This window comes from Marmota monax, unplaced genomic scaffold (assembly GCF_021218885.2).
Source record: "Marmota monax isolate L192 unplaced genomic scaffold, Marmota_monax_Labrador192_F-V1.1 WCK01_AAM20220418_F8-fsc00108, whole genome shotgun sequence".
Taxonomy (NCBI): Eukaryota; Metazoa; Chordata; class Mammalia; order Rodentia; family Sciuridae; genus Marmota; species Marmota monax.
Genome location: NW_026694593.1, coordinates 1,548,583 through 1,573,323, shown reverse-complemented (window position 1 = coordinate 1,573,323; position 24,741 = coordinate 1,548,583). Strand labels below are relative to the sequence as shown.

At 33.9% G+C, this 24,741-nt stretch overlaps 1 protein-coding gene and 1 pseudogene across 4 annotated transcripts in view; both read right to left on the bottom strand.

Annotated features, from left to right (window-relative positions):
- Ash1l (ASH1 like histone lysine methyltransferase) overlaps window positions 1–24,741 on the bottom strand; it is a 174,505-nt gene that overhangs the window by 81,747 nt on the left and 68,017 nt on the right. For 3 of the 4 annotated variants that reach the window (XM_046421554.2, XM_058571916.1, XM_046421552.2), the window contains exons 4-5: window positions 20,925–21,026; window positions 3,818–4,562 (exon numbers count right to left, since the gene is read on the bottom strand). In XM_046421554.2, the coding sequence (XP_046277510.1) occupies window positions 3,818–4,562; window positions 20,925–21,026 (847 nt within the window). The remainder of the gene's footprint in view (window positions 1–3,817; window positions 4,563–20,924; window positions 21,027–24,741) is intronic. The other variant, XM_046421555.2, reaches the window with a different exon arrangement.
- On the bottom strand, window positions 4,572–15,394 carry LOC124077241 (iron-sulfur cluster assembly 1 homolog, mitochondrial-like; annotated as a pseudogene).

The following is a 24,741-nucleotide window of genomic DNA, read 5'->3' as shown; positions in this document are numbered from 1 at the left end:
TTTCTGAGCACAGAGCAAGGTTCATAACTATTAAATTATTCCTCTGTATTGTGGTTTGTTAGCATTAACAATACTTACCAAAATCTTTATCGTAGCACATGAGGCTTTTGGCATAATCTGGCCGTTAACTAGATTCATTTTAGACCATTCTTTTTGTTTTACTCTGTTTTGGCCAAAACAATAACAACAAAACCCCCAACAAAACAAAAAATCCAAAACAAACAACAAGAAAACTACTTGAATTCACTTCCTTAAAATATTCACCCTAAAATGTTAGCCCTGGACTTATTAATTTAAATAACAGATATTCAGATTTTTAGCTCATGTCACCATTTTCTCAGGGAAACTAGGCCAATTGACTGTATCATTTACATTCATAATTCCAAGTAATCCTTCATAAAAGGCTGTGAACTATAAAATCCACAAACATAGGCAAAGTATTTATATTTGTTCATCACTGTATCCAACCCCAAGCACATACAATAATCTTTAAATAAAAAATTACAGAATTAATAAATGAACAAATAACTATGATTTAACAAGAACATATAGGCTTCAACGAAAAGTATAAAAAAAAAAAAAAACTTGCTGTCTCTAGGAATTCACTATGTGATATTCTTTCCTATATAATCAAGGGCAGAAATTATATCTTTCCCTTCATAATCATCTTGAGTACCAGAACACAATTTGTGGAAATATGTGTGTGTGTTTAATGTCACTGATTATGATACCAGAATTTCCTGCAACAAAAGGTTAATCTGAACTAAAACGGATTCTTTGAATCACATTTTTAAGGTGAATCTTCCTAAAGCGAAAGGTCACAATGTCTCTAACTACTTTGAAGGCAGAAATCATTCTACTCATAGGTGTTTTTAAAGTTTCAGTAATTGAGATAGTATTATAGTGATATCAGAAAAGACTCAGAACAAAATTTTTCTAAGACTCCTCTCACTTAACTTTCCTATGTACATACATAAATACACTACAGTGAATTTCCACATCATGTACAACTACGAGACTGGGATCGTAATTAGAATAAGATGTACTCCTTGTTTGTATAAATATGTCAAAATATACTCTACTGTCATGAGTAACTAAAGAGAACAAATAAAAAAAGAAAGAAGAAAAAAAAAAGATTCAAATCTAGAAAAAAATTGTATGACAAAGTTATAGCAAATAAGTAAGGAAAGGATAAATTCATCAATAAATGATGGTAGGAGTACCATTTAAATATCTGAGAAGATAATTAAATCTCTAAGTCATATCTAACACAAAGTAAATTTTATCTGAGGTTCAAAAGCTAAATATTAAAAAGAGAAGACATAGCCCATTCAAAGAAAATAATTAAGTAAATTATGAAATGATCTTACCATGGACTAAGGTCATTCTAAATACTTATTATAAAAGATCTCTTAAGTTATAATAGGCATAACTCAGTAGTAGAGTGCTTGCCTAGCATCCATGAGGTTCTGAGTTCAATCCCAGTAAGTTGGGGAAAAAAGTTAAAGTTATAAAAAATGAATGTTTAGTTTATTACCATTTACATTAAATAACAGTTTTGCAGGTGTACATATTCTGTAAACGCACAGTACAAGGTAGAGAAGGATATACATGTATTAAATGAGACTTTATTATTTTTTTTGAAAAAAACTTGTTGGTGCTAGGGATTGATCCCAGGGGCATTTAGCCACTGAGTCACATTCCCACCCTTTTTGTTTTTTTATTTTGAGACAGGGTTTTGCTAAGTTGCCAAGGGCCTTGCTAAGTTTCGAAGGCTGGCTTTGAACGTGTATTCTTTGTACCTCATCCTCCCAAGTCACTGGGATTATAAAACATGCGTCACTGTACCTAGCTGACACTTTACTTTTGAATGAGTAAACTATTAGTTTTCACTGAATTACCAGCATGTGTTATACTCTTGGGGGGAAAAAAAAAATCACACACACATTCTCTAGGAGGGGAAAAAAAAAAAAAGATGATGATTGCGATGGTGCACACCTATAGTCCAAGCTGAGGGAGGGAGAGAGGATCACTTGAGCCCTTGAGAGATAAGCATGGGCAACATAGGGAGAAAGTAAAATATTTTGTCAAGATGTATGCATAGAGAATGGCCAAAACAAAACAAAACAAAAAAAACCTCTCTAAACATGATTCATTCATGCAGAAGACAGAGAATATAAATAAGAATTAAACACTGGGGATGTAGAAGTAGTAAAGTAGTAGAGCATTTACATGGCATCTGTAAAGTCCGGGATTTCGTTTATAGCAACTCACATACCGTGCTATTACCACACAAATATACGTATTTATGTTACATTACATTAAAAAGCCACTTAAAAATGGTGAATGTTGTATCGATTCATTTAAAAATGTGAAATAATCAATGCCAAAACCAATGTTTTTACAAACTATTTTCTTCTAAGATTTTATTGTTGTGTTTTTTTTAGGTCTTAAATTTAGATCTTTGATCTATCTTGAGTTAAACTTCACATATGGTGCTAAACATCTAATTTCATTATTTTACATTTGGATTTCCAGTTTTTCTTGCATCATTTATTGAAAAACCTGTCTTTTCCCCACTGAGCAGTTTTGACATCTCTGTCAAAAATCATTTGACCATATATGCAAAAACTTATTTCTGTGCTCTCGTCTATTTCATTGGTCTAGACTATGTCTATATTATATTCTAGCACCACAATTGATTACCATATCTTCGTAGCAAATAGATAGGTTGGACTTTGGAAATATCAGAAAATTTTGTACACTGAAAACCAGTATCACTATAGTAAAAAGACATAAAATGGCAACTAAGACAGAATGTGGAAATATTACAAAACATATATCTAATAAGAAAAAAAAGTCCAGAATATTGAGAAATTTAAAACTCAATAATAAAAAACAACCTAATTAAAAAATTTGCACAAAAGAATAAGCACAAAATGTTCAACAATATTAATAGAGAAATGCAAACATAAAATTCATTGAGATACTATCATATACCCATTAGGACAGCCAGTATCAAAAAGCCAGAAAATAAGTATCTGTAATGATGTGAGGTAACTGAAATACACTGTTGGGAGGAATGCACAATAGTATGATGCTATGGAAAATAGTATGGCAGTTCTTCAAAAAACTGAAAATACAATTATCATAAAGGACTGTATGCAGGGTCTCAAATAGATCTTTTGTTCATCAAACATTTTCACAGTAGTATTACATTATATAAACTTGGGTTGGTCAACCCATGGTGCTGGCCAAAGGGGAGAAGATGAAGTTTTTATTTAATGGGTACAGATTGACTTTTGCGTGAATGAATGAAAAGAGTTAGAGATGGATAGTGGTAAAGATTACATAATACTATGAATGTATTTAACACTACCAAAATGCAAACTTTATCAGACAATACATGAGTCACTAGGTTCAATCCTCAGCATATAAAACCAATCCAAAACAAAAACAACTGAAACATCAAATGTACGTTCAGGAAAATAATAAAGGATCTGTTGGGATATACAACAAAAGGATTATGTTTGGTGATTTCTGCTTTCTGCTCTATCTCTTTTGGTAAAAAGTAAAGTACATAAAAAGGATACTATGAAGAAAGTAAAATTAACATGCTGGAAGATTTAAAAATAGATTATTGGACAAAAAGTTGAGAGCACATAGAAGATAGCATAATATAACAGTGTGATACAAGAGCAGGTCTTACACAGTAAAAAGAAATATTTCAAAATTACCAGAATAACACACTCATGTAGGTACATTAGATTTTTACAATGCAAGTTTGCTCTACTTATAATACTTTAAATAAAGTTACCTTTTATTATTATCTTGCTCTTCTTCCTCTGGTAATGGCTTCTGCTTTTTCCGGGTCGGTTCTTCCAACAGCCAGTTTTTCCTCTTTAATCCCTTCTTATGTTCTGCATTCAGATTTACACTCTGAACAACAGCCTCAATAACATCGGTGACTGTATCAGGACTGAGATGCAATGCTAATCCTTCTTCACCTTCATTCAATTCTGGGCTGACAAACTGGGCAGCCTGGAATGCTTGCATTGATACCACAGCCTGGAGGGGACACTTCCGAGGTCGGCCTGGTCTGCGTTTCACAAAGTTATTCCCTGTCCTGGCCTGCCTTTGAAGTTTTTTGGCTTTTAAAATTTTATTGACATGGTCCAAGTTTTTCTTGGTGGCCAAGATTTTGTCATAATTGCACATTTTCCGAGCTTGGCGCTGCATAGCTTCTACTACACTTCTCTTGATATGATGAGGGGAACAGGTGCTTGTTGTCAACTTCTCAGAAAGGAGTGAGATGCTGTTACTGCAAGAGTCACTTGGGACTGCAGGCACTAGAAGACTATCTGATTTTCCCACGGTTCGTTCCTTGCTATGGATATGGCCTGGACTGGAGGAAGGTGGTACAGAAGCAGTTGCAATTACAGCATCAATATTTTTTTCCATGGGCTCTTGGTCCTCATGTTGTACCATCCGCTGTAGCAGACTATCCACAGAGTCATCCACTGGAGCAACCAATCTTGGACTTCGGGATGGAACTCCATTTACTAAAAAACACAACAAATCACACAGACAAAAGTCTAAACTTATTACACTGATATTAGACAAGTAACAGTGCTTTCATCTTCCAAGAATAAACATGGTAATACCACATGAATTTATATTTCACAGCTAAGTTTATTTTCTTGATTCAAATAAGCATATTAAAATAAAAATTATAGTCAGGTGTGGTGATGCATGCCTTCAATTCCATTGACTCAGCAGGCTGACGCATTAGGATCAAATGTTCAAGGACAACCTCAGCAACTTACCAAAGCCCTAAGCAACTCAGTGAGACAGTCTCAAAATAAAAAAATAAAACGGTCGGGAATGTAGTTCAGCAATAAAAGTGCCTCTGGGTTCAATACCCAGTACCCAAAATAAAATAAAATAAAATTGACCCAGGTATCCTCAATAATATGTGGATTTTAACAATTCTTAAAATTTAAAAATGAAGACATGGTAGTGCACACCTGTAATCCCAACCAATTGGAATGCTGAAGCAGGAGAATCAAAAGTTGAAGGTAAGCCTCAGCCAAATTAGCAAAGCCCTAAGTAACTTAGTGAGATCCTGTTTCAAAATTTAAAAAGGCGCTAGTAATGTGACTCAGGTAGGAAAGTGCCTTTGGGTTCAATCCCCAGTACCACAACAATGACAACAAGAATTCTATGAGATGAGGGTCAGAAATAAATTATAATTTTTTAAAAATGAAGGCTTGTCAAGGAACTAACAGTTAAATATGGGATGAAGATCTAAACTTTAATTATAGATTATATTTCTAGAATAGTGCTGGATTCAAGTGCAAAGGACTGGGAGGGACATCAACTTTTTGGGAAAAGTTTTAAAATTGGAATAGATAAAACATTTGCATTATCTATTTAAAATGAATACATGTTAAAGGAAACATTGTAAAAAATAAGTGACACTAAATAAACCATTAGGAGCCCAAAGATTTTGTAATCTTTGTTCTAAGATCACTCAGTACACCCCCCCCCCTTTTTTTTTTAAATAAATGGAACTGGTGATTACATCTAGGGCTTAGCGGGCACTAGGCAAGCCACTCTACCATTGATCCAAATCCTCTGTCCTTTTAAAATTTTCTTTTTTGAGGCAGGATGTCACTAAGTTACTCAGGCTGGCCTTGAACTCATATTCCTCCTATTTCAGCCACCTGTGTGGCTGGCATTAACAGGCGTGTGCCACTGTGCCCAACTTCTCTGAAGAAGCCACTCTGTATGTTGCCATACCACTAATGATCATAGGTCATATTTCTCTAATCAATGAATTTATCAATGACTTCAAACAGTACTGTATATAAATAAGTGAATAAAATAAGGTCCATCAAAAACTGAAAATTTTTTGTTCAGTGTTACTATTCTAGATACTCCTTTTAATAATTCTAGTCATTCTAGATGCCTATCTCATGAAGACAACAATGAAATTTTCTTCAAATTATCAATAACGTTCAAATAACAGTTTTCAAACTTTCATCTATAATATTCATACCAATTTTCAGTTTTATCTAAAAATTTCTAGAATGAAAAAAGGACGTCTTCCTTATTCCCAATCTTAAATGTTATAGTTTCTAAAGGCTCTATATTATCATGCTATACTCTCTTTGGAAATGCATTTAACTATCTATCCTCTGTTCAGATGTCTCCTGATCTCTAATACACCTTTCTTCTAATTTTGTATTTTTTTCATGTCCACAGAATTCTTAAACTCATATTTACATCTTACTTCTCTCCTCCAGAGTCCCTAAACCAGTGGAAGATACCATAAATCCAACCATTCAAACGGTAAATACTGACCACAAATCATGTGGCAGGAATTTGGATATAGAAATTCAGGCCACTTTATCCATTCTTTTTCTTTCCACAAATCATAAAATTTTAATCTCATGCTAGTTGACCCACTGAATCTATCCACTCTTCTTTCTTTTTGTCCCACTTTTTTCAAAACAACCATTCTTTAAATTTTTTTTAAAAGTTGTAGATGGTGGACACAACACATTTATCTTTTAGTTTTATACAGTGCTAAGAATTGAACCCAGTGCCTCACACGTGCTAGGTGAGCACTCTACCACTGAGCTACAACCCCAGCCCCTCCATTTTTTTTTATTGATGCATTATAGTTCTACTGATGGGATTTGTTATTACATATCTGTATATACACACAATACACTTTATACTACAATGACCAGGGATCAAGCTAATGATATCTTCCTCCCCTTAAGAAATAGCCTAACTGCTTGTGGTGCTATTAAAAGGTGTACATAAATTGTTTGAAGTTTCTCTTATCAAGTAGTAGAGTCTACTTCCCTTTCACTTGAATATTGATACAGCTCAACTCATAACCAATTGCAAACATCAACCACCAGATATGTGAATGAGGAGGTCTTTGAAATAACTTTAGTTTGCCACAATCTGGTTACAATTATACGAGAGATCACAAGAAATTTGAGATAATAAGTGTTTGATATAAATTTAGGGTGATTTGTCAATCAAAAATAGAAAGTGGAACCCTGTTCTTTATACTTGACTCTCATCACCCTACAAATCATTCTTCATGTGGTAGACTGAGCGATCTTTAAAAAAACAAACAAACCAGAACCTTTATAGTTTCAACTTATGTTTAAAAATGCTTAAAAAAAAACCTATCAGTTGGCTATGGTGATACACATTTGTAATCACAGTGATTCAGGAGGTTGAGGTAGGAGGATCACCAAGATTGAGGCCATCCTCAGCAAGTAGACAAGACCTTATCTCAAAACTTATATAAAGTGTTGAGGATGTAGCTCAGTGGTAGTTGAGTGCCCTTGGGTTCAATCCCCAACACTGATTCGGGTAGAGAAGAGTGTTTTAATCAATAAAAACAACTTCCAAATTATTACCATGATTTCCTTCAGTTCTATTATAATAGTACTCTATTTAGAACCATCAATTCTGAAATAAATAACTTCAATTCCTCAAAAGAACTTCAATTCTTTCTGAACTTCAGGCCATTAAACATATTGTTCTCTCTGCCTGGAATAATCTTTTCCCACAAATTCATCTGCTTAATTACTATTAATCATAAAATTTACAGTGAGAATATAACTTCATTAAGGACGACTTCCCCCCTCAAACAGATCTCAACCTTAAATTAGGTCCCTTATTAAGAACTGCCATGATACATTCTTCTGTTATAGCACTAATCATAATTCTAATTAGTGGTTTAATGCATATAACTTTCAAACAATGTTTGGACCATAGGTAAGGCAATGAGTAGTCAAATTCATTAAATTCATTTTAGAGACAGGGTGTCCCTGAGATGTGTAGGGCCTCACTAAGTTGCTGAGGCTGGCTTTGATGCCATGATCCTCTTCCTCAGGCTCTGCAGCTGCTGGGATTACAGGTGTGCACCACCATTCCAAGCAGCACTTCATATTTTAAATTGTTCACATATTCTCAAATTCAGGCTTGCCAATTTTCTTGATGTCTAGGAAACAAGGCTGGGTAGCATATGTTTTATTTTTAATTAATTTCAGTGTGGTGAGATTAAACATATCCCTTTTATATATAAATTTAAGGAGTTTTGATAAGCATGTTGTCTCCACTACAATGAATACATTTCCCTAAAAAGTTCTCTGTCCCCTTTCCATAGATCATCATTCCATCCCACAATCGTAATCAAAGAAGGGGGTAAAAACTACTAGATGTGCTTTCTCTTACTATGGATGCAATTTGTTTCTTTAGGATTTCATGTAAATAGCAAGACATGAGTATGTACTCTAGTGTCTGGCTTTATTCACATACCACCATTTTGAGATTCCTTCATTTCTATATTCCCTTTTTACTGTTTCTAATCACATATTTCTTTGTATGATAATATAACTTTGAGTTGTATTATCAGTTTTTGTTGCTTTTTAAAAATTTTCATCATTGTTACAGGGTAGAAATAATGACTTTTAACAGATTTAATCTGCACTCCCCTGATGTTGAACATGTTTTCATGACTTCATTTATTGGCAAAATTGTCCCTCCCCACTCTCATCCTTAATGGGGATCAAACCCAGGACACCTTAAGCATTCTAGGCAAAAGTACTACCAATGATCTACATTCCATGGCCTCATCAGCATTCTTTATGAGAAGATTCTATCCAAAATTTTTGCTGATTATTTTTAGTGGTTTCTTTCACTCTCTAGTTCGCTTTTACATTACTTTTTAAATGTTTTTTGAATGACAAAGTTTTAAAATTTTATAAAATAAAATTTCTTGTAAGGTCCTTATATTTTGTACTATTTAAGAAATCTCTGAATATTATAAGGTCATGAAGATTTTCTCCTATGTTTTCTTCTAAACATTTTACAGTTTCAGAAACTTCAGAGATTGTAAGAACAATATCAAATTAAATTTTATACATGGTATGAGATAAGCAGTCAACAATCCCTTTTTCCCATTAAGATAACTAGTTTACAGCACTATTTTTTGAAAAGACTATCCTTACCCAATTGAAATAGTTGTATTTGTCAAAAATCAACTGAAAGTCAAAATATACATACGAGTATCTGTTTTGGGACTATATTGTTCCACTGAATGACATGTGTATACTTAAACCACTGTCACACTGTCTTGATTAGTATAGCTTTATAAATAAGTTTTGATATCAGTTAGTGGAAATCTCCAATTTTATTTCTCAAAACTGTGAAAGTGTTTGGTTTTTTTAGGACCCATACATTTCTATACAAATCAACTTGTCAATTTATATAAAAATCCTGATTTTATTCAGAACCCACTGAATTTACAGATTGGGAGAAAACTCACATCTTAACAGCACTGAATCTTCCAAGCAGTGATCCAACATCTCTCTCCATTACTTATTCTTTATCAAAAACTGCATGTACTTTTTATTATACAGATAATGTACATATTTTGCCAGATTGATCCTTAAGTTTTTCATGGCTTTTAATAGAATTGTAATTGTTATTTTGTTTATATTTGATTCTATAACTGTTCACTGATCCGATATAGCAATACAATGGTTTGTATATATTCAACTTAAACTCACAGAAATCCTGTTAAACTCATTTATTTGACTCCTTTCCTTCTTTCTTTCCTATCTGTATAAAACTTAAGAATTTCTTTTTATTACCTTATTGCAATGGTTAGGACTTTGTTAAAATGTTGAATATAAGTGATGAGAGTAGTGGCAATCTTTACCTTGTTCGCAATCACAAGGGGAAAACAGTCTTTCATCATTAAGTAAGTATTAGGTAAACTGTAGGTTCTTCTGTAGCTATACTTTATCAGGCTGAGAAAATTCTAGTCTATTACTATTTTTCTTATTAAGTTTTAAATATTGTCAAATGCATTTTATAAATGTACTTAAAAATTATGTGATTTTTTCTTATTTCCTGTTAAATTCAGAAAAAAAAAAAAAGTTACTTGATTTCTCAATGTTAACCAAACATTGGAGCTGGGAGTGGTGGCGCATACCTGTAATCCTAGTGGCTCTGGAGGCTGAGGCAGGAGGATTGCAAGTTCAAAGCAAGCCTTAGCAACTTACGGAGCCCCTAGGCAACTCAGCAAGACGCCCGACTTTAAAAAAGGGCTGGGGATGTGGCTCAGTGGTTAAGTGCCCTTGGGTTCAACTCTCAGTACAAAACAAAACAAAATGTTTAACTTTGTATTCTTGAAATAAACTCACTTGGTTATAGTGTAGTATATTATCCACTTTTTAATACTGGATTCCATTTGATAATTTTTTGCATCCACATTCAGAAATTACTAGTCTGGTGTATTCTTGTAACACTTTTGCTAGGGCAATATGGGAAATATTGACCTCATAAAATGAACCTGAAAAAGCTCCATATTTTGTGAAAAAATTTGTATGTAATTATTATTTTTTCCTTAAGTGGTTGACAGAATTTTTTATTAAAACTACTGGGTTTTGAGTTCAAATTGCCTAAAGATTTTTAATTTTGATTTCCTTAATGAAATCAGGAATATTTTAGATTATTTTTTTAATCTTTGTTTACTTATTTTTATGTGCTGCTGAGGAACGAACTCAATCGCTCACATGTGTGAAGCAAGTGCTCTGCCACTGAGCCACAACCCAGTCCAGTTATTTATTCGTGATTGCTTTGATTATTTCTAAGAGTATATTCCTTATATCTACCTTCTTAATTTATTTGTATGAAGATTTTTTCCTATGAATTCATAATTATTTTTAAAAATTACATGATCATAAAAACAAAAAATATTAAAAGGCAAAATAAGTAATGCACAAACAGTAATGGCAAACAGTAAAAACACATCTTTATACCACTTTATACCACTTCAGAGTCCTAGCCAAAATCTCTCCAAAAACTTTCACAATGTTTCAACACTTTGGTTAGGAATGTGTAAATGTTTTTCCCACTTTTCCAGCTTTGATCTTGCACTATTAACTTATTTTCTTCATTTAAAAAAATTAGTTAGTTCTAATCAGTTATACATGACAGAAAAAACATCTTGCATTCATTGCACACAATTGGAGTGAAATTTTTCACATCTCTGGTTGTGTATTTGCATGAAAATATTTGTGCTATTACTGTTACCCTTTCAAAGGAAGGATGATTTGTTTGAAGCCCCTTCATTCATTCCTGATACTGTTGTCTTTTTGCTTTCTTACTTCTTTTGGTCAGAACTCTTTGTTTTTGTTTTTTAGTACATACACAAGTATTTCCCAAAGAACCAGCGAAATTTTCGATTTTGTATTTATTTCGGCTTTTATATTTATAATTTTCTTCTTTCTAATGTGGGTCTGTTTTCTTTTTCTAGCTTCCTAAAGGTAAAAGTAATGTGGATCACTTATTCAGACCTTTTTTCTGGGTACTGGGGATTGAACTCAGGGACACTCAACCACTGAGCCACATCCCCAACCCTATTTTGTATTTATTTAGAAACAAGGTCTCACTGAGTTGCTTAGTGACTTGCTTTTTCCTCAGAAAAAGGTGCTAAGTAATTAAGTTGAGACCCTGTTTTTTCTAAATAAAATACAAAATAGGGCTGGGGATGTGGCTCCATGGTTGTGTGCCCCTGAGTTCCTGAGTCTGGCTTTGAACTCTAGATCCTCTTCCCTCAACTTCCCAAGCTGCTGGGATTACGGGCATGCACCACCACACCAGGCTCAGATCTTTGTTTTTTTAAAACATTGCCTTAGGTGTAATTTCCCAAGTTTTTATATACTTTTATTTCAAAATATTTTATAACTTAGTTTTTGGGAATTCCTGATTGACTTATGAGTTATTTAGAAGTGTGTTAATTTCCACATAGGGAATTTCAAAGTATCTTATTGTTATTGAATTTTAATGTAATTCTATTGTCTGAAAATATTATGTGCATGAGATAAAACTTTAAAAAATTTTTAAGACATTTTATGACCCCAAATATAATGGTATCTTAGGAAAACTGCAAGCACACATCAAAAAGACATGGGGAAAATGTGTGTAACATATTCATTCATATTTGTTGATAACTTCTGGCACTTTTTATTTCTGTGGTGGGTCTATGCTTGCCTCCACGGTTTCCTTTCTGTCTGAAGAACTTCCTTTAGCATTTATGCTACTGTAGGTCTTCTGGGAAAAGAGCCTTTAAAGTTTTTGTTTTTCTGTTCATGTTAAGGTTACCTTCATTTGTGAAGAATATTTTCACTGATTAAAGAATTGTAAATTGACAAAAACTTTTTCAAAACTTGAAAGACATAATTATTGTTTTTTAAGAGCACAAAGTAGTCACATTTTAAAAATCAATAACAATCTCTACATATAGTATTACACAAATTATAAGTAGATCAACAATTATATTACCAACATAAACTTATGAACATTTAAACTCAGCAACTTTAATCCATGAATCAGCTTTCAAAAAAAGTATATATGTCACCTTACAAAATATTTAGTAAGTCAAACCCAGATAAATCAATAGATTAAGTTACAAGAGAACTACTTTATAAGAAAAGTTGGTGACCAAAATACTAGATTAAGATATTGTATAAAGCCAGGAGCAATTGGGCACACCTGTAATCCCAGAAGCTTGGGAGGCTGAGGCAGGAGGATTGTGAGTTCAAAGTCAGCCTCAGAAAAAGGCAGGTGCTAAGCAATTCAGTTGAGACCCTGTCTCTAAATAAAATACAAACTAGGGCTGGGGATGTGGCTCCATGGTTGTGTGCCCTGAAGTTCAAACCCTAGTTCCATCCCCCCAAAATTGTATAAAAATTTTAGCAATTGGACTTAAGAACCAGAAAGTGTATACATACTTGAAATTTAAAAAAAAAAGACCCCCAAGTCCTGCTTCACAATCACTATTTTACTCCAAAAGAATGAAGTGGGTTGATCGGATACAATAATTTTTTTCTGCTAATGTAGACCACTGTTTCTAAGTTCTAAAGAAACAATATGGAGACTCACATAAGAGTTTTAAAATAACATTTTGCCACTCAAAATAAAATATGAGGGGCTGGGGCTCAGCGGTAGAGTGCGTGCCTAGCATGTGCAGGGCCCTGGGTTTGACCCTCAGCACCACATTAAAAATAAATAAATAAATAAAGGTATTGTGTCTGACTACAACTAAAAAATAAATATTAAAAAAAATAATAAAATAAAACATGATCTCCATCAACTTAAAAAGAAACTCTATCCAAATACTGACCAGATAAAGAAATCACACTACCATCATATTACTTAAGTGCAGAGTACAAGTATCCCCTATGAGGAAAAGATATTGGGGGTATGGTCCCAGCTCTCCCTTAGGTTGCGATGGCTTCCCTGGGATTGTGTCTCCTCATTCAGAACTGAGGAGGGTGGGCTAGATGGCTTTTTTAAATATTTATTTTTTAGCTGTAGTTGAACACAATACCTTTATTTCACTTATTTATTTGTATGTGGTGCTGAGGATCAAACCCAGGGTCTCACACATGCGAGGCGAGCACTCTACCACTGAGCCACACAAGCCTAGCCCAGCTAGATGGCTTGTAAGAGAACTTCCATCTAAAAGGATCTAGACTTGAGATCCCATATCTGAGCAGTCTTGGGGTGGGGGGGTAGGTAAAAAAAAATAGGTAGAGGAAATATTCCTTATTTTTTGATACTATCACTTGGAACTATTCTGCATTATTGTTCAAGGAAATCTTTAACCAGTCCTGTTGAAGGATACACAAATAAGGCATCTGACAATTATATTTTGGTGAAAATATCAAAAAGGGGCCATGTCAAGTTTGGGTAGAAATATAATGCATTGCTATGTTACTATTAGTAGTCAGGACTTCTCTGAATTTTGGGAATCAACAATCTGGTTGGGGAAATGCAGATAAAGATGCATATTAAAGTCATTTGATAGAAATCTAGCAATTATCACATCACAGCTATTACCACATTTCCTGAACTGCTCCCAAGAAGGCAACATTAATGAAACTGGTACTAACAGAAAGGATGAAAGGAAGTCAAGTGAAGGGTAGGAGTTTTTCCTTTACAGAACAATAATCAGAAGAGAACAATTGCTTCTCATTTTTCTGTCTTATCACTTCTGAAATTTAACATACAGGCTTCATTTTCAAAATGCATCACTTTATTTTCCCCACAAGATGGCCACACCTTATAAACCTTAAGCATGTGCCAGTCACATGATTCCTTCAGTAAGTACCAAGGCTTCCACAAGCTTTTCTGGAGTTTACAGCCAGATGAGTCCTCACATTTCAAATATTAATGGTTTCTCCACAGCCTCGTTCCTTTGATGTTTGGGTTATTTAAGGCAAACTTACTGGATAATTTGTCTTCAACATAGTCCATTTCTGTTCCTAAAAGTATCAACTGTGCTTTCTTTTTGAAGAACACAGATTCCATTTTAAACAACTTCCTCAGAATCTCCTTTTGGTATGAAAGGTCAACATTACAGCCCATGGTTTTAACACTGACTTTCACATGTATGTGTTCAGGCTTATCTTTAAGAAGCTGTTTTAACTTGTTTATTGCTGAAGGTGTCGGTGAATGCAGCTCAGGTGGGTTGCAGCTTTCTCTTGCTCAAAGCATGGACAGTGGCCTGAACTGATTGAGGCTGACAAATTCACCAATCTACCACTATAGTTGTGGGCTCGAGCATGACCACCTCAGCTTCTCTCCAAAATACCTAATGCGTTGACCCCCACTGTGTGTGTTTTAAATATATATATATATATATATATATATATTGTAGTTGTAAACGATACAATGCCTTTATTTTGCTTATGTATCTTTATATAATGTTGAGGATCGAACAGAGGGCCTCAAATGTGTTAGGCAAGCACTCTACAATTGAGCTACAACCCCAACCCTCTCCATTGTGTTTTGACTTATAAAATTTTATTTTTTTAAGTACTGGGGATTAACCCAAGGGACACTTTACCCCAGATCTTTACGGGTTTTTTTTTTAATTTTTATAAAATATTTATTTTTTAGTTGCAGGTGGACACAATGCCTTTATTTATTTATTTTTATGTGTTGCTGAGGATCGAACCCAGGGCCTCTCACACGCTAAGTGAGCGTTCTACCACTGAACCACAACCCCAGCCCCCCATTTTTTTTATTTTGTAATTTTTATTTTGAGGCTATCCTTGAGCTTGTGATATTCCTGCTTCTGCCTTCTGAGTTGCTGGGATTACAAATGTGCACCACTGTGCCTGGTTTGGCTTATAAAATTTTCTGACAATAAATGTATCTGCTGTAAGCTGTTGTTATACTCCTCTGTATGTCAGGTGTTTCTTCATTTTGCTTCGCCTGGAAATTTTAAGATTTTCTCTTTACATCTAGTTTCCAGAAGCTTGATAATGATGTCCCAGTGCATGTACACACTGTGGGTATGTGTTTATCCTGCAATGGGACTGCAAAGCTTCATGGAACTAAAGATTATTGCTTTTATTAATTATGGAAATGTATTGAACACTATTTCTTCAAATGTTTTCCATTCTCTTCATTCTTTTTGGAGATTTATTCTAATCCTCATTAATTTGCATGATAAACAAAAGTAGCCTTAAATTATAGATGAGAAAACTGTGGTCTGAATAGTTTATACAATTTGCACAATGATACATATTACTACTAAAGGTAAATCAGTCACATCCAACTTCAAAAGTGCATAGTTTTCTTGCCATGTCATAATATTTTCTCTTCTTTCCCCACTTAGAATACTTTTAGCCACAGCAAGTGCATAATGTCTTTAAAGTCTCAATCCCAAGTTTATGGAAGCCTTTTATGATTAACCTTAATATGGGTCCCTGAATATAGCAGTTGCTCAGTATTATAATTACAAAAGAACTACTTCTCATCAGTATAACAATATTTGCAAATCAACTAAGGAAAGATGAAATGATTCTATAAAACACTACTTCAGAACTTTGTTTTTCAGGAACGGTTAAGTTACTGTGAATTCTGTCCTAACTAAAATCTTCAGGGTTATATCAAATATCTGAGGAAAAAAGAAAATAAACAGAATTACCTTAAAAGTTGCAAATATAAGGCGGGGGAGGACTATCACAGAAGTAAACACTGGCAAAGAGCACTCAAAAATATTCACCTTCCTATTAAGTCTTAAAGACCTAATATGATATTTAACACACTCTAGGAAGACTTAGATCTTTTTCACCAATTTACTTTTGCTACACTACACTCCTGGCTTGCATAATAATGACAGTGACTACAGCTGTTAGTTGAGTCATATACTCTATTAGTATATGATCCCTTTGGATTTATTTCAAAACGGAAAAATTACTTCAAAGATCCGGCAAGTGATGTCTTATAAAAAATGTATACTACTTTTTATTTACACATTGCTTATATACTTTACTTCACAGATGATAGAGCTATTTTATTCCACTACTATACCTAGAATAGAACATGGTTCTGGTTATTTGCCTTTAAATTGCAAAATAAAGACTGTTGTTTCCTTTGTTGATGAACATGTGAGAATATTAGGTCAAAGATTAAGAACATAAAGCAACCTAAGACAAAATCTAATTTAATACGTTTTGGGGGGTGTCTCACAGAGAATACAAATTTGTTGGACAGAGCATTAATACAACCTTATAGTCAGGAAATCTTTTACCTGCTCTTTTTCAATGCCAAAACCAAAACAATGCACTGTGGGTGTTTATCCTGCATGGGAATGAAAAGCTTCATGGATCTAGAGGCTTTCTTCCCTTTATTCTCTTCTGTGATAGGTTTATTTCTATTTGCTTTCACATGGGTAAGTGTCAGTTTTCAGCAATTCCAGTTGTATGCATGAAAATCTGATGTGGTCTTCTATCCTGCTGGAGTCCTAGGCTTTGTCCTTCATCTACTAGCACCTGGATATGTTACAACTAATAGAGTCTCAACCACCAGGGATCAAGCAAGCAGATGCTGGACAGCTCGACAGCTCTAGTGCTTATTTATGAATCAAACTTATTAAAAAGATCTCTGGTTTCCTATTATTTCAAGGTTTGGTAATGTTCCAAGAATGTTGCCATATTTTATCTAGTAGTTTTAGGATTAAGGTAATAACAAATTTGTTAGCTCTGTACATCTAATCCATCACAAGAGTAATAAATAACTCTAATCTGTAGTAATGCCACCAAAATTCTTTTGCAGTGCTGGGGATGAAACCCAGAACTTCACACATGTTAGGTTACCATTTGACTACTGAGCTACATCCCCATCTGGCCACCAGAATTTTAACAGTTCTAAATTACCCTTTCAAGCTCACAAACTGTTCTAATTGCATACCCCTAGACTATGGTTCTTACTCTCCCAGTCATTCAACATTTTGTTTAAATCTTTCACTTCTTTGTGATACTGATACTTTTTTCTACTCTTTACCTTATCCTTTTTTAGGCATCTACAACAGTCACATTCACTAACATTTATTCTTCCTCTTTTCTTCCCTTCCAAATGCTAATGTTTCTTAGGTCTATGTCCCATTCATCTCTTCATGTTATAATTTCTTCCTGGGCAATCTCACTCATTGCCAAATTCAAGTTTACACATGTATTGATAGGTCTGTATTTCTACAGAGAGGCCACTGAAAATATAAACCACTACTTCCAGCTGTCTGTTAAACATCTCTATCTCAACAGCCTGAAAACAATTTAAATTAAATATATTCATATATTTCTGTTACACTCCATTTTCCACACTACAAAGTAAAATTTTTCTAAAACACATATATGTGTATTCATAAATATTTGCTGCCCTACCTTAGAAGAATTACACTTCTCAGTCCACACTGATATAAAACTGAACTTGCTTTGACATTGAAATGTGAGAAATAATGCATATCAGTTCTAGGAAGAACTTGTGCTTTACTATGACCCTTTCCTCTCTCACACAAGATAAGCAACAATTGTGAGACGCTGTTTTGTGAGCTTAGGTACTAGAGAAGATAACATGCAGGAGACTTCAATAATCTTTTTTGGGGAACAGATATTTGATGGTCACATAACGTGAAAAAAAAGTTATTGTTATTTTAAGCCCTAGGACTGGGAGATATTTTTTTAGAATTGTGAATCTTTGTTGATTCTGCCTAATATGCCAAAAACTTATCCTCCTTATTCAAAATCATTCCATAATTCCTAATTGCATCCACAATAAGTTTCAGCTCCTATGAATGAAAAGCAAACTGCATGTGATAAAGTACATTATTACTTTTACGCCTCACTTTCAACCACTACCATCATAACTACTCCTTGGACACAGTCATATGTTCTTCCCCTATTCTATTTCATGATTTTGTGCCTTTCTGAGGATGTACTAATGTTACTTTGTTAAACACATTTGTAAACTTTATATTGTCCCACTTATTTATACTTAAATTTAATATACAACAGTGTATGTACTACTTTTTCAGGGGAAACAACATTAGTCATCGGAAGGGATCAGTGTGTCATCACATCTTTTAAATTTTTTTCTCTGTAGTTGTAGATGGACAGCACACCTTTACTTTTATTTGTTTATTTTCATATGGTGCTGAGGATCAAACCCAGGACTTCACACGTGCTAGGCAAGTGCTCTGTCACTGAGCCCAGTTCCAGCCCCATGTCACCACATTTTGTATACTGCTCTGTGAAAAGAATTTAACATACTGTTTATTGATGAATATGCCTGAATTCTTGATAGTAGTAACTTTATCTTATTGATGTTTGAATCCTAATGTACATTACCAACAATTACCCTTAAAACACATTTGATTTAATGGTCTCATGGTAAGAGAAACTTTATGGATTCAGATATTCTCTTTTCTGTTTACTAAATTAAGCCGAGAAACTTTACCCTAGTCGAGATAGACCACATAAAAATTAGTCATTCCTTGTTAAAGAGTTTGAAAATCTAATGTAATATAAAAACAAAACAGGATAAGAAACACAATGTTTAAAATAAACTATTGCTGATGTTTAAATTCCACTGTATAGCTGGGCAAAGTAGAGCATCCTTGTAATCCCAAGAATCTGGGTGACTGAGAAAGGAGGATTGCAAGATCAAGGCCTTACTGAGTATCAGATGAGTGAAACCCTTAAACATGGCTGTATAACCAATGTGATCCTGCCATCTGTACACATGGGAAAAATAAGAATTCATACCCCATTTGAATCAAATGTATGATATATGATATGTCAATATCATTGTAACGTTTTGAGCAATCAATTAAAAAAAACAAAACAAAACAAAAAGGGCTGGGCTAACTCAGAAGTACTGTTGAATCTCAAGTATTAGAAAAGAAAGAAAAAACCCAAACAAAATATAAGATTTCATTGTACCTTTGGCACAGTACCTCTAATAAAGAGCTTCTAGAATGTTGTAGATAATCATTAAGTAAACTCAACAAATACTATGCTGATACAATTTGACAGGAAGACTTATACTGATGAAAAAACTAAATGCTATGGCTAAAAGGCATAAGAGATCTACTAACCAAAGACAGAGAGAAAAGTAAAAGATATGTCATTTCCTTGCTTAAGAACTTTCTACCTTTCACTGTGTTTAAGTTTCTTACCACTGGTCCCTAATTAGCCTTCCAGCTTTACATTGAAAAACTGTCTTTATTCTAACTATAATGGTTCTTTTATTTATTTTCTTGAACACCCTATTCGCTGTTTTATATATATTATTCTCACTGCCTGGAATGAACATGCTACTCCCAATCTCTCCTGATAATATTAATAAGTTTAAAATTATTTCTTAATCCTCAGTAAATTCAGATATGTTTTTTAAATAAAATTAGGGGCATATCCATAAATTTTTGTGTGTGTATATGGTAGGGATTGAACCCAGGATCTTGTACATGCTAAGCACATGGTTCCTCCACCATTAAACTACATCCCTCAGTCCTAAATCTGTGTATAAAATATAAAAATATGTTATATTGTATTAATTAGTTGGGTTTAATTTACTTACTTATTTTTGGTGCCTGGGATTGAACCTAAAGGCACTTAACCACTGAGCCAGATTCCCAGACCTTTTTATTTTGAGACAGGGTCTCAGTAAGTTGCTTAAGGCTTCACTAAGTTGCTGAGGCTGGTCTTGATCTTGCAATCCTCCTGCCTCAGCCTTCCAAGTCACTGAGATTACAGTCGTGCACTAATGCATCTGGCCCAGTTTTGTATAACTCAAAATAAACATATATTAGAAATTTAAGGAGCTGGGGATTGTGGCTCAGGGATAGCGTGCTTGCCTGGCATGCGTGCGGCCCGGGTTCGATCCTCAGCACCACATACAAACAAAGATGTTGTGTCTGCCGAAAACTAAAAAATAAATATTAAAATTCTCTCTCTAAGAAAAAAATTAACTTAAAAAAAAAAAAAAGAAATTTAAAAGTTGAGGATAAAAAACAAATTAACAGAGGTTCTTCTCATGCCTAATAATTATTTTGCATGTCCTCAGAGATCTGTGAATGCTCTTTGGAAGTTATTACTTTACCATAGAATTTTACATGTATATAAGAACTTATTAAATGCCTCCAATCCATACTCCCCTGTTAGGCAACATGTTCTAAATTCAATTCGGCTTTTTAAAGAGTAAGACTTATATTGTTTCAATGTACATTATTACTAATTCTCATTTTGTTTCTTTGAGTACTTGGGATTGAACCCAGGAGCATTCTACCTTTGAACTACGTCTCCAGCCCTTTTTTATTCTTATTTTTTGAGACAGAGTTTAGCTAAGTTGTTCAGGCTGGCCTCAAACTTGCAATCCTTCTGCCTCAGGCTCCGAAGTAGCTAGCATTATAAGGGTGCACCACCGTGCCTGGCCACACTAGTTTTCATAATAAAATTATATTGTAAGTCATTCACAACAGGTGAACAGGTGAGAAACCCTGAAAATCTGTTAAAATAAATAGTACTAGCCTGTGGAAGAAGTACTCTCAGATGAAGATCTTTTCCGGGTAGGGCTACAATTTGTGCTCTCTGATGGTCGCTGGGAAGGTTTATCTGAGTTTGACTGGGAACCTAGAAAGATAGGAAGAGATGGAAATCATAGGAAACTTCAGGTCTAACAATAATGTCAAATCACTCACTCTGTATTATAACTGTGTATTTCAGTTGCTGTCACTGCCATTCACTGTAATAACATGACTTGTAAGCTGGCAATAAGAGAAAAATAAACAAAGGACAAACCACACTAGATGTTGCGGCAGAATTTCACAGATTTCATAATTTCTCTGGTTACATTAGCAGAGGGAAAACTAGTTTTAGTAGAAGAATGAACAAAAAATATACTTTTTGTTTTACCATTTTGAAATACAAATCCACTCCTGGTTTCTGATTAAAATTCATAACATAACTGACAAACAAATCCAATGTAAGTATTTTATTTATTAAAATCAAGGATAGACAGTAAAGGGCTGGACCTTAAATTCACACAACCTTTCTAATTCTCAGAAAAATTATTTACACTCTATGTACTTCTTCTATAGAAAATTTTGAAAGAACTGGAAATTAATTCATCCATGGAGTAGAATAATCTCCTTTAAAGTTTTATAGTGAAGGAATCTTGGTTTGTACATTAAAGCCATGAAAACAAATTTAATTTCCATTCAAATAGTCTCATAATTTTAGGAAAACTCCAAATCGATGTAGCATAATTTAACATATCTCTTTCTGAAAAGTATATTATTGTTCAGGAAAGTTTATTTTCCTGAGTAAAAGTTGGTTCTGATAGCAGTTTGCTTGTTATCTAAAAAGCCAGCTGTTGAAAAAACACAATGAAATGTCCATTTCATGTTTGTTTAAAAAAAAAACAAAAAAACCAAAAACCTCTAGGAGTACTCTGAAATGTTCGTTTTTACCTTGAAAACAAATTACAAATAAAAAGCTGAAGCATATCATTGGATCACAAAAGATAAAGGAAATCAAATACTTGAAGATGAGATTTTTAAGATCTGCCTCTAAGAGTTACATCTTTAATGAAGAAGTGACTAAATCACTGAAGGACAATGCAGGGACAGAAGAAATGAATGGAGCTAAGTTTCAAATATTTTGCTTTCTTTAAGAGGAATAGTAGACCACCAAGCTTTGTTTTAATTAAGTAGTTTTGTAAATCACATCACTGTAAATACTCTTTCAGCAGGCTACTGGCAGCATTACTCAGGTGAGATATAAGACTTGCCATTGAAGAGTAAAAAGTTAGATTTTTAGGGAAACTAATGTGATAGTACAACCTACTTCTAAAACACAGTGATGAATGATGTAAGATCTATTCAAGAAGCAAGATTGTTTATTGTTGAATTTTTAAAACAGATAAAAGGGATTTTAAAAACTAACAGTGTTAATAATCCCCCTGGAGTATGATTCAGATAGGATAAGATTTCCACTAAAGAGTTAAATGTCATTAAAAAAAGAAAAACCAAAAGAGCTAAGTATCATAATAAAACATCTAAGAAGTAAAAGCCCAGAAAACAATGAAGACTTTAAAGTAGTAATACTGAAAACTTCATATATGGGACAGATATATATTCCCTACCCAGACACAGTCAAGACAGAAGACAATAGTGGCCAAGAAGCTTGAGACATCATTGAACTCTATTAGAATTCCTGATAAATGGCCAAACAATCATAGATTAAGTGCCAGGGGAAAAAAGGGGGTCAGAGAGCACTTTTTATAAAGTCTTTGCTAAAGTTATGAACTACCATATATTGAGTGTATTCTACATGCTCAGTACTGATAGAAATAAGCCCTCAAGGAGCTTGCTTAGGGTTGTGCACGTCATCATGTATTTCAGGTGGCAACTGTGCCATCCATTCTTGAGCTCTGTCTTCAGTTGCTAGGCTATTTGGTAACTTTTCCCAAATTTCTTGGTCATCTTCAAGAAAGTCTTCATGAAGGCTTCAACTATACCTTTGATCATCAGGATATCCTGAGAATCACCCTGCCTGGCCTCACCCACCTCAGGGTAAAAGAGGGTACAGGCACTTTCTTCAAAGCTCCTTCTTTGGTGGCATCTGGAGCTGCAGAGGAGGCAGTGGGAGGTGGAATGGGGGTCAGATCCCCGGAGATCGTTATTGGCAGCATTGTACAGCAATTCCTGAGAAATTGAAACAATTGAGAAAGAGATGGCTTAGCTCACTTAGCTTTTGAGCCATTTTTCATTTCCTGAAAGTAATGGAGGCCAGCAGCCTATTCTTAGGATTTAATAAGAGACTGGAATAAAATTTCATTCAGGAAGGTTTTAATTTTAAAAGTCTGTTTGAATTCCTTGTTCATATAGAGCAGAGTTCCTCATGAAATTATTCCATATTTAAAGAGAATAAAGTTGTATTCCTGAGATAGACATCTCTAGGCTTGATAATCATCAGCTCTGAATCTTATTTCATTCAATAACAGTGTTATAGGAACAGTAAGAAGATGAGAACACCTGAAAAAAACATTACACAATGATGTAAAGCAAGTGAGTTTAAGATTGAAAAATGATGCTGTAACTTATGTGCAAGAAGCAACAACCTGTTAAAGATGTACAAAAGTGTGTTAAAATTAGGCTAACAGCAGAAATCATATGAAATCTGCAAAAACTATCTCCAATACTGCCAGAAACATACTCTTACGTAAGTCCCATTATGCAGTACAGTGGTTAAGGAAGAACAAGATACTGTCCAGAGAGAACTAGTGAATCTATTTCAACAGAGACCAATATACCTGTTTTCAAAACTGGAACAGTGGAATGCAGAATTGATGTGGAATGGTGTTAAGTATATGGACTATGGAGAAGGGCATCGTGGGGTTGATTCCTAGATCAGCAATAAATTAAATTACAGGAGCGAGGCAAGTAAATGTGCCCAAATTTTGGTTTAATAAAGCACTCTAAATCACATGATTGTTGTGAGACCTGAAATGAGATAATGTAATACAAAATCACTTTACAATATTCAAAGGATTTTACAATTTTTAGTGACTGTTACATATAAATTGGCTCCCTATGTTTATCTATATATTTATCTATTTGCTTTTGCTGCTAGGGATTGAACTACGCATGCTAAGAACTTGTTCCACCATGCAGCTACACACTAGCCGTAACATGGAATTTTTACGGTTTAAATATTTATTTATGTCACTGACAGAATAACATTAAATAGTAAAGTAAAAATTTTAAAAGTACAGACATTTAAGCTAAATTATGGAGCTAGAAATAATCTATTATTTATTTATCTTAAATGTAAAGCAAATCTAACCAAGAAATACTCTTAAAATAGCTACCTTTGGGGCTTGAGGTACTTGCAGAATTAAAAAAAAAAAAAGCTTCTCTGAAGTGACTATTCTAATTCACCAATCCTTCACCATAGTTTATGTAGAGTTGGGATTATGTTCTGGATTATGGCAATAAAACCATGTGCTCAAGGGATGAATATGAACCAGAAATGGTCTTTCTGTTCAGTTCTTTACTAGGACAAAATAGTTTTCTGTTTCCCTTATACAGTTCTTTGGTTCTTCTAATTCATAGGTGACTTAGGAAATTTACTGTTTTTCTTGGTATATTTATCATATAAAGAATGTTTGTTCATGTCTCTAACAGTGGTCATTTTATATCTGCTTGGAAGAATGTGTAAAAACGCTTTACTCCTCAATGTACAAGAGGCATGTGTGTACTGAAGTTCAAGAAAATTTCATACTTTTTCAAACTACACAAAAAACACAAAAAAATTTTGACATTAGAGAGTTCCCATCATTTTT